Source organism: Gossypium arboreum, chromosome 10, assembly GCF_025698485.1.
Source record: "Gossypium arboreum isolate Shixiya-1 chromosome 10, ASM2569848v2, whole genome shotgun sequence".
NCBI classification, from domain to species: Eukaryota; Viridiplantae; Streptophyta; class Magnoliopsida; order Malvales; family Malvaceae; genus Gossypium; species Gossypium arboreum.
The window spans coordinates 34,269,602-34,280,312 of NC_069079.1; the positions used below are offsets into that span (position 1 = coordinate 34,269,602).

General features: G+C 33.7%; 1 protein-coding gene across 4 annotated transcripts; it reads left to right on the plus strand.

Moving 5' to 3' along the window:
- The first annotated feature begins 3,638 nt into the window (after positions 1-3,638).
- Positions 3,639-10,232, plus strand: LOC108488397 (structural maintenance of chromosomes flexible hinge domain-containing protein GMI1-like). 4 transcript variants are annotated; one of them, XM_053020705.1, is made up of 7 exons: positions 3,639-4,173; positions 4,360-4,426; positions 4,608-4,693; positions 4,777-5,708; positions 5,799-5,911; positions 6,301-6,381; positions 10,081-10,232. In XM_053020705.1, exons 1-4 carry the CDS (start codon positions 3,859-3,861, stop codon positions 5,113-5,115), a joined length of 807 nt encoding a protein of 268 aa, XP_052876665.1. In that variant the 5' UTR covers positions 3,639-3,858; the 3' UTR covers positions 5,116-5,708; positions 5,799-5,911; positions 6,301-6,381; positions 10,081-10,232. The 4 variants fall into 4 exon arrangements, with proteins under 4 accessions (XP_052876665.1, XP_052876667.1, XP_052876666.1 ...); XM_053020707.1 differs by lacking the exon at positions 10,081-10,232 and having other exon boundaries at positions 4,777-5,085; positions 5,627-5,708; positions 6,301-6,497; XM_053020706.1 differs by lacking the exon at positions 6,301-6,381.
- Positions 10,233-10,711: the final 479 nt, after the last annotated feature.

The window sequence follows — 10,711 nt, forward strand, 5'->3', positions numbered from 1 at the left end:
CATGCCATATAACTAATATTGCAAAGCTTATAAGTACCAAACTATATCTAGATAGTGTGATATGATCTTCGATGACTTCCAACCCGAGCGAGCCTTCGAATCACTATAAACATAGAAAAGATAATAAAGTAAGCTATAAAGCTTAGTAAGCTTGTATGATAATAACTCATCTCATCAAATAAACAGATTTTAAGCCATTATAAATACTATAATATAACTTGTATAATTCCACATTTATATCATGTATCCATTCATATAGTTAACCAAGAATTTCACAAGTTTATTCCTTTCAATGCTTATGTAATTTGAATACTTCTTATCCATTCATTCACATTTAAATAAACATAAGCAAATAGAAATAAACTATATTCAATTCAATAGCCATCACATTTATATATATATAATCAATTGAACCATATGAATTCTCATAATTTTCCACTTACTCATCATATGAAATTCATTTTTAACTCTTACTTGTCAATTTCTGCACGAATACCTTGACTGAGTCATACCATCACTTGTAACCATGTTTCATCAACACTTCCCGTTGAACCATTTGGAATACTAAAGGATACTCGAGAATCTCGTACACACAGTATTATACCAATGCCATATCCTAGATATGGTCTTACATGTAATCTTGTATCAATGCCAATAGCCCAACTATGATCTTACATGAAGTCTCATATCAATGCTATATCCCAAATTTGGTCTTACACGTGATCTCAATAATCCTAATGTCAGGACATTTGTATCTTGTAACAGTTCGATTTAGACCCTATTCGAAACGGTGGTTTCGTGACCACGAATTCGAGTAAGAAAAATATTTTAAAATTATTTTCTATGTTCATTATGTGTGAATTTATATGTGTGAAATTTTCGTGATTTAATTTTGATAATTTTGTCGTTTGAGTGCCCGATTAAATAAAAGGGCTTAATCGCGTAAAATAAAAATTTTATGGTTAATTGTAAAAGGGCCGAAATGAATGTGTCTTTATAAGTTGAGGTATTAAAAATGCAATTAGATTAATACATGGAGTGGACGGTTGTAACCTTATGTTATAATGGTTTCATATTTTATAATAAAGGTTAAATATGTAAATTAAATAATATGTTAATATATGTTATAATATAACATAATTAAAAGCCAATATTCATACTTTCTCTTATGACCGAATAATAAAAAAGAAAGAAAAGAATAAAATCTTAGGGTATTCGGCCTCGTCCAAGCTTAATTAAGGTATGTAACTAGCTCGGTTTTTGATAATTTTTATGTTTTCAAAATTGATGCAGTGTAATGTACAAAGCCCATGCTTGAATTTTTTATTTTGATAAATATTTTGAGTTATGCCATTAATGAATATTTGAGCTTTGTGATGATAGTTGATGAAATATGAAAGATATGTTTTAAATTAATAAGTTTTGTATTGGAATTTTTGATGATTTTGAGTAATTAGGACTAAATTGTAAAAATAATAAATTGACGGACTAAAATGTGAAATAAATGAAATGTATGGACTTTTATGAACACATGGAACATTTGGCCTAAGCATGGTATGTGCAAATTTTGCATGTTTTGTGTTTTCTGCAATTTGGACTGAATTGTAAAAAGTGTAAATGTTAGGGTAAAATTGTAATTTTCCCATTTGGACTAAAATGAGTGAAAATATGTTTGAATGAGTTTAATTTTAATATTTACATTAAGAACCAAAGAAATCAGATTTGGACCGGGGGAAAACTAAAGTTGTCGATTAGCCATCTTGTTCCTATTTTCATCGTCCGAGCACTACAGGAATATAGGGCTTTAGCGGCCTTTTTAGCGACGTTTTATCAAAAACGCCAAGACGAACAATAATGACATTTACAAAAACGCCGCTAAAAACAGAGCAATAGGGGCATTTTTTGGTAAAACGCCGCTAAAAATAGAGCAATAGCGGCGTTTTTGGTAAAACGCCGCTAAAAATCGGAGCATTAGCGGCGCTTTCGATAAAACGTCGCTAAAAATCGGAGCATTAGCGGCGCTTTCCGTAAAACGCCGCTAAAAACCATAGCATTAGCGGCGCTTTCCATAAAATGCCGCTAAAAACCAAAGCATTAGCGGCGCTTTCTGTAAAACACCGCTAAAAGTCATATAACCCCTAAAACTTTAAACCCCAAAAAAATAATAAACACTAATGTATAACCCCTAAAACACTAAACCCGTAAACCCTAAAAACTCCTAAACATTAAACTATAACCCATAAAACCCTAAACCCTAAAAAATATCACATGGATGTCGATGCACATCATATGTTAAATATTTTCTTATATAATTGTAAAAGAGATAATATTAATTTTAAAATATTGAATTAATTATCATTATAGTTTTGGGTTTACGATTTAGGGCATATAGTTAAGGGTTTAAGGTTTATGAGTTACTATTTTAAGTTTTATGGATTATGGGTTTAGGAATTATGGTTTAAGTGTTGGGGTTTAAGGTTTAGGGGTTAGGGGTTAAGGGTCTATGATTAAGAGTTTATGTTTTAGGATTTAGGGTTTATGATTTAAGGATTAAGGATTAAGAGTTTAGGGTTTAGTTAATTAGTATTTTTAATTTATATGATAAATATTTTCTTATATAATTGTAAAAGAGATAATGTTAATTTAAAAATATTGAATCAATTAATCATTATAGTTTAGGATTTACAATTTAGGGTATATGGTTAAAGGTTTAAGGTTTATGAGTTACTATTTTAAGGTTTATGAATTATGGTTTACGGGTTGAGGTTTAAAGTTTAGGAGTTAGGGGTTATGGGTTATGGGTTATGGGTTCAGGGTTAATATTAACCCCTAAAACCTTAAACCCCTAAACCTTAAACCCCTAAAAAATCATAGACACTAGTCTATATAACCCCTAAACCCAAAAAACCCTAAACACTAATCTATAACCCCTAAACCTTAAATCCCAAAAAACATCATATGGATGTTGATGTGTATATACATAGATATTAATGTAAAAGCTTATGTTCATAATAAATTACGGAAGCAATACTTAATATTGATTAAATTTATTTTTGGGTTTAGGGTTTAATATTTAAGATTTAAGGTCTATGATTTAGGGTTTTATAGTTTTATAGTTTAAGGTTTAATGGCCATGGGTAGTATGTTAATCTCAAGCGAATCATATTCAATTAAATCCTAAACCCTATAATTAATATATATTTACGGCCATAAGTAGGGGGTTGAAAGGGTCTTTGCCTTTCTAAAATGAAAAATTTTCCATTTCGATTTTTTGAAATTTTTAAAAATTTTAAAGGTAAAATTGCACTTCATCCCTTTGAATAATGGAAAATTTTTGATTTAATCGTTTCAAAATTATAAAAATATATCCTAAACTTTAATCGTTAAAGGGTAAAAGTTTAAGGTTTATGTTTTATAATTTAAGGTTAAGGGTTAAGGGTTTAGATTAATACTTTTATTTTCAAAAATATTTAATCTAAACCATTTGATATATTTAAATATTAGATTTAAAAAAAACATTGATAAATAAATAAAAACATTGATAATAAATAAAAATAAAATATAAAAATAAAAATGTATAAAATAGAAATTAGTGCAAAAACACTATAAAAGATAAGCAATAAGAGCGTTTTTTTATAAAAACGTCGTAAACAATCATTTTACTTAAAAAATGGCGCCTTTTTATTCCCAAATTTCCCCTCCCTTCGAAACCCTAAATTTCCCCCTAAAATTGGTATCCTCAAAACTTCATTTTCACACACACCGTTTTCATCGGTTTACCTTGGAACCCATACGATCCCTTCCCCTTCCCCTTCCCCTTTCCCTTTCCCTTTCCCTTTCCCTGGTTTTGAAAAACCCATGTTCCATTTCCTTAAACTTATCAAACAGCTTCAGCATCCTGATTCCAAGATGAAAGCTTTGAAGGAATTGGATTTGTTTGCGGTCAAGAATGAAAGAAACAGGAAATACATGGTGGAAGCTGGGGTGCCTAGAGCTATGCCGTCGTTTATTGTAAATTGTTTCAAGGAAGACTGCGTTAGTGGCCTAGAGGAAGCCCTAAGTGCCCTTTTCTTAATTCGAATTCCATCGGCTGAAGCAAAGTTGTTACCCAAACAAAATGATCAGATTATCAAATCATTGATCTGGGTATTAGGATGTGAATTCAACACCCAGGTTATGGTTAAATCCCATGCGGTTTTAGCATTGAAATCCATCATTGAAACAGCAAGTTCGGCCCAAAGGGGGAATAAAAGTGTCGTACTAATTTATACTGCATGTTCAATATTTTTCATGAATTTGATGCTAAAACTTATAGTCAAAATTACACTTTTTGAGATAAAAGCATGATGGTGTTCTTAGGTGGATAACCTTGGACGCATTGACCTTAGAGGCCTACTGAAAGTCACTGCAGGTTATGGAAAACAAGGTATGTACCTTCATTCTTTAGATAGTTGGTGTTTCTTGGCAAAGTTGTCCCATTGAAAAGACAGTGAATTTCCTTTCAATATAAATCATATGTTGTTAGTTTCAAATTCTATTAATTTTTCCAGATCAGCTGTAACTATACTTTCAGCTGTTTTTTTTCCCTGCATGCCTTGCTCCTGCAGTGTCTCTATCTATTTTACATGGTGATAAAGTAACTTTCAAGCAAGCATTTCAACCCGAGAAAAGGGAGCTACGAATATCATCAAGTGTCAGTAATTATTCACTCTTGTTTCATTTTCATCATTGCTAATATTTCCATAAACTTTTCTGTTTACTATAATGTTTTCTCAGATACCTGAGCACTGCCTTGCTGGTTCTACACTGGAAAATATAAGTTTTGAAGTTATAGACTCGAAGGGGGATGTTGATGGAACTTTTCATGATGATGAAAAGTGTGGCCGGTTTCATACACTGGTAGTTAAGTCGGAATCACATCAAATAGATGATTCCATTCACTATGCATTCAAGCATGGCCGCTGCAACATAGCTTCTTTACCCCTTCCTCAAACTGAAGGGCCCCTTTTCTTCAAAGCTTTTCATTCTCGATACACTGAGCTATATTGCGATGTCGAGGTTGGAAAAAAATCTTGTGCCTACCAGGTTATGGTTAACTTTGATTTTGCAGATTAACATCACACATGATAAAGTTCCCCCAAGTTCAGCCTTTGTTTGTAAAGGCAAACCCCCCAACTTGGTAGATTCATAAGTTAAAAAATTGTCCTTTGGCAATTAGATTTAAATAGCTCCCATTTTAGTGTATTGATGAAACTCATGAGAGGTAGATGCTATTTCTGCTGTGCTTTTCTAGAAGCATTATTGCTATTAATACAAGTTCCAAATATTAAACTTCAATGGTTTCTAAAAGTAGGAGTTACTATTTAAATTGTTTAGAATTTTAATATTTAATTAAACTTAAATTAAAAAAAAAAGATTGTCTATTTTTCTGTGGATCTGCTTTGTCTCCTGAGGAAAAGGTTAGATTAGATGAAACTCATTTTTCTGTTGAGTAGTTATCTTTTTTAATAATTATATCTTTGACTTGCGTATGTGTTTTATTGTGCTGAAAGGTAAACTCGTATACTGATGATATTTTTGCAAGTACTGAAATTTCTCATTAATTGATTCTTTTTGGTGTTAAAAGTTTCATGATTGATGAAATTAGTCTTGACAACCATGGGTGTTGTGATGGTCCTAAAACTGGCAAACTCAGGGTATTGGATAATGTGAGTCTTACTCTTTTGAGCTCAAGTGTGCTCTAGTTTTTCAAGTTGGTAATGTTACTTTTGCAAATAATTAACTTCTTTCTCTTGCAGGCACCAAAGCTTTTTGATTATTTGGCAGAGGGTTAGTGAAGCACAGGATATAGCCACAAAATTAGGTGGACAAGTCATTGGTCACACATGGCTTTTAGAATCAATTGCAGCATGTAAGTTGCAGCCTTTTGTCAACTAACTAAATAATGATGATTGAATTTTTTTAGCTAAAGAATGACCAATAACTTAATAGGCTAGTCCTGTTTTAGAAGGTAGAACTTGCTCTTTCTCTGTATATCTGTATTGTAATAGTCATATGAGCTCTTTTGAGTTTGTCAGCAACTAATTGAACTTGGATGGGGCATTTTCATCATTACATGAGCAAAGTTATTTTTTACTTGTACAATACCATTATAATAGCCATGAATTGGAATTACATGTGATATTAGTAACTTGTACCAGCCCTTAAGGCTTCAAATTTACGATTACATGCAATCTTTGATCACAATATAAGCTTTAGCGCGTGCATTTTGGTTGAAATTCTGCATGTTCTTTTTGGCAGCGTTTAACTATTCCTAAAATTCTACAAGATGAATGGTTCAAGAAAGGGTACAAGCCACCAAAATTTGAGCAAGATGAGGATGTAAATCTTGATGATAATATCTTATATTTTACATGGTTATGATTTAAGTCCTTATTTCATTGATATCTTTATATTTTAATCTAATTTTTATTATTTATTTTAGTTTTGATTCTAAATTTTTATTTTTATTTTAATATTTTTAGTTACAATTTTAATACAAAATTTAATTTGATAATGAATTTTAATAGAATATTTATATCATGGATATTATTCTTCTCAATATTTTGATAATAAATTTAATTTTTCATGACCTTCATAATATTTTATAATAATTTTTTTTTAAATTTAATGACTTTTAGCGGCGTTTTTGGGAAAAGCGCTACTAAAAATCATGACATTTAGCGGCGTTTGTGGGAAAAGCGCCGCTAAAGGTCATGACTTTTAGTGGCGTTTTTTTAAATAAACGCCGCAAACCTTAGCGGCGTCAGCTATAGAGGCGTTTTTTGCGGCGTTTTTAAGCGCCGCTAAAGGCCAAAAAAAAACGCCGCTAAAAGTCTATTTTCTTGTAGTGGAGGTAAGTTTATAAGCAAATAGATATTGTTAATTTTAAATAAATATGAATTTTATATGCTGAAATGAACTATGTGGATATATATATGTGTTAGATGAATGTAAATAAGCTTGGGAGCTATGTTTACGAATTCGTTTTGACTGAGTTACGACATCTGAATGCCCCATACGAACCTTAGGAATAGCTAGGATACATATTTCATGACATAGGATTTCTGATATGTGTTTTTGTGTAAGACCACGTTTGGGAAATTGGCATCGATATATGTAGTTACGTGTAAAACCATGTCTGGGACATCAACATCGTATTTGATTAGTGTAAGACCTTGTCTAGGACAGTGGCATCGATATGAGTTAGCATGTAAGACCATGTCTGGGATGTTGGCATTGTACGATATTTGTGATTATCTGAGTATCCTATTCAATTCTGAATGGTTCAATGGGCAATGATAAGTTGTGATCGAATGTGTTAAATGAGCTAAAATGATCAGGTATGAGTTAGTTGATTACCTATTTGAAAATAAGGGAAGTTGACAATTAGATATGTGATGCAAATTATATAAGTTACTAATGTAAACATATGTGCATTTGTGAGGTATATTCGGCCATATGCTATGTATATGCATGTAATGTTATATTTGATTCATGAGTATATGTATATGTGTAACGCCTCGAAAATTTGGGGTCTTTGTTTCTGCAAGCTTTGACGTAGTTATGATGTTTGCTTTATTGGCTAAGTGATTTGGATGTGTTTGGGAGTGTTTGAGAAGCCTGGGTTCAAGCTTGGGCTTTTGCAAAAAATTTTGTTTTTCTCCTTAAGTGAACCTTGGCTTTAGCTTGTTGGCCTTATAGATATTTGTGGGTAAAATGTGTCACAAAAAGCCTTGTGGTTTGATGGCAAGTGGCGTGACTTGGTAATTGGGAGAACTTGGGTTCAAATCCTATGGCATACAAGGTGTATTTATTTTATTGCCATGGGGTGACAAAGGTAGAGTTAGATTGAAATTCTACTGAGGTGGTTATGGAATTGGTTAAAGGGAGAGAATCAAAGGTTTGGATGATGCTTGTTATGGATGTAGAGGAGATTTTTGTAGAGAGAATCATGGAGCGATATTAGGAGAAAATCAAGGAATTTGGGTTCGGGAGAAGAGTTGTGCCATTGGGGGCTTTGGACACTCATACATTCGGCTATTAGGGCTTCTTTTCTGTGTTTTGCTAGTCGTTTGTTGCTAGGGACCTTAGCTTTGATTTTTTCCTTACTTTGGTATTTTTTTTCTCTCTAAAGCCAAAATTAGCTTTTCGTTTTAAGGTGTTTTACTGCGAGGTTGTTTTGGTTTGCACTCTTCTTTACTTTGATTGGTCGAATCTCTGTATTTCCCTTCTCTTCGAATACTAGCTGATTACATCCCTGAAACACTGTCGAGATTGCTCCCCTTCTGTTCTCCATTTTCTTCCTTTTTCCCCTTGTTATTTCCACTGCATCTTGGCCGATTTTTCTAGGCTGCTCTCTCTCCCTCTTCACCATTCTATTCTCTCTTTTTGGTTTTTCTTCACTAGCCGATTTTCCCCCTGCCTTTCTCTATTTTCTTTGGTTTTCTCTGTTTTTGGGTATTCTTGGTCAATTATTACTGAGCCCTATGGTGAGGGTTGATTAACTCAATTTCTACAAGAGTTCTTGACATAAGGTGTGTGTTGTATTGTCCTCTGTTAGTTTAGCCTGTTTTGCCTCATTTTGTTTCTTAAAGCCGAATACCCCCTCTCTCCTTGTGCTTTGAAGACCGATTGTTGGTTTCTTATATGAATCATTGGGTTTCTAGGTTCTCTTGAGAAGTGGTGGAGTGCAAGTATTTTGAAGGCGATCAAACCCTTTTACCTCACTATTCGATAAAGGTAATACGATACCTTGTTTTGGAGTTGATGATCATGGGTTTAAACCACACCTATAAGCGGTCCTATTTAATAAGATCTATGGTTTATGAAGTTATGCAGTGAGAAGCGTGTGATCGTTTTAGTCATCGATCTATGTGTATTTAGCCACACTACTTTCGGTCAAGGTAAGTGGGATTATTGATTTGGGGATGTAGTGTTTATGAACACTAACAAATGAAAGACTGACTGTATGTGGAATTGAATATAGGTTGGGCACTTGAGGAACTTGAAATGGTTGCATAAACAGGTGTGTAATCACACCCCTTTTTACTGTAAAACGGCAAAAGCCGAAAACCCGAAAAGTTGAAGTGCCGAAACTTTGGCATTTGAGGCCTCACAAGCGTGCAATTACTCATGGGGTAAACTGAGCCCACAAATCATGGGCGATAGACTGTAAAGACCACCACGAGTATTTCCGTGGACTTAGGCTGTTATGGACCACGTTGAGTCGAAATGGGCCGTGTGGGCCCAATAGGCTCGTGGGCCCTATACAGATTAAATCCCCGGGAGGTGATATATATTTGACTGGGCTATGTAGGTCACGTAGCCGTGACTGAATTTGGGCTAAATGGGTCACACGAGCGTATGGGCCCACTTAGGTAGAGTAGTGGGCCTGGGGCCGATTATTTAGGTTATCTGTGTCGCTCGAGGCAACTGTAGACCTTTGAAGAGGTTGTTATTTGAGTTGAAACCACAAAATAGGTAAAATGACTGTAATACCCCCTGTAGGGTAAAATGACCATAATACCCCTGTATGGGAAAATGACGATTATACCCTTGTGCTCCGTATGACTGACGTGCTTATGATTTACATATATGATTGCAATGAGTATGAATTTGCATACGCATAATATTTATGACATGACATACTACATGGGGTTGGGATCTGATTTGGAGGAAGTTCTGTATTAGAGGTTTTGCCACGTATTCTGATTCTAGTGGTTCTGCCACGTTTTCTATTATTAGCAGCTCCACTGTGTTATTAGTGTGTTGGCTGGGTGGGTCGATCCAATCCCCACATGGTGTGTTGGCTGGTACGGGTGGTGTGCTGGTTGGATTGGGTTGGGATACTTATTTGCTCTATATTTATTCTGTTTTGAGCTTGGGCCCATTCTGCTACTGTTTAAGGCTAAAGCCCAGATTGCTCTGTTACTGAATAAGGCTACAGCCCGGACTGTTTTGCATATTCTGATTTCTGTTGTTTGTTAGGGGATTACACACTGAGTTTTCACAAACTTACCCTTTCTTTTAACTATACAGGTAATCCCCAGCCATAGATGATTTGGAGCTGCGAAGGACTCGGAGGTGGCCTCATGAATACTGTTATTAGGATTTGATTTTAATTGTTTTAAAATTTCAGTTTGGGTTTTTATTTATGTAATAAGGCCATTTAAGAGTTTTAATTTTCCTAATTAGGTTTTCATTTTATTATATCAAACTGCTAGAATAGGAAAATAGGTTTTTCAAAATAATTAACGTTTTTAAGAAAACCACACGTTTTAAATCCAATCTTTAGAAGCTTTCGCATTTTTTTTTAAAATAACTGGATAAAACAAAGACAACTTTTAAGCAAACATCTTGAAGAAACGACAATAATAATAATAAAGGCTTTGAAACTTAGAAATAAACTTTTATCAACAAGACCAGTTTTGAACGTAGTTTTGATGTGACATGCCATATTCGACCGTAATATCCAGGCTGAGTTTGGGGTTTACATAGTGGTATCAGAGTCAAGTTGCAAAACTTGGCTGTGGAATGGGTTTTTGAAAATTTTTTCTCAAAATTGAGTTTTCAAAAGTTTTTTTTAAACCTTGGTTTTTGAAAGAGATGATTTTAAAGAATTTGGATTGTTTTAAAATGTTGACATTAGAGGTGTGGCACATCGAGTCTC

What these genes read in the sequence shown, in the direction of transcription:
- LOC108488397 (XM_053020705.1), top strand. Translation starts at nt 3,859, where the DNA reads ATGTTCCATTTCCTTAAACTTATCAAACAGCTTCAGCATCCTGATTCC. An exon ending in GATGTGAATTCAACACCCAG is followed by an intron (nt 4,174 to 4,359) that starts GTTATGGTTAAA and finishes TGGTGTTCTTAG; the next exon opens with GTGGATAACCTTGGACGCAT. An exon ending in TGCAGGTTATGGAAAACAAG is followed by an intron (nt 4,427 to 4,607) that starts GTATGTACCTTC and finishes TTGCTCCTGCAG; the next exon opens with TGTCTCTATCTATTTTACAT.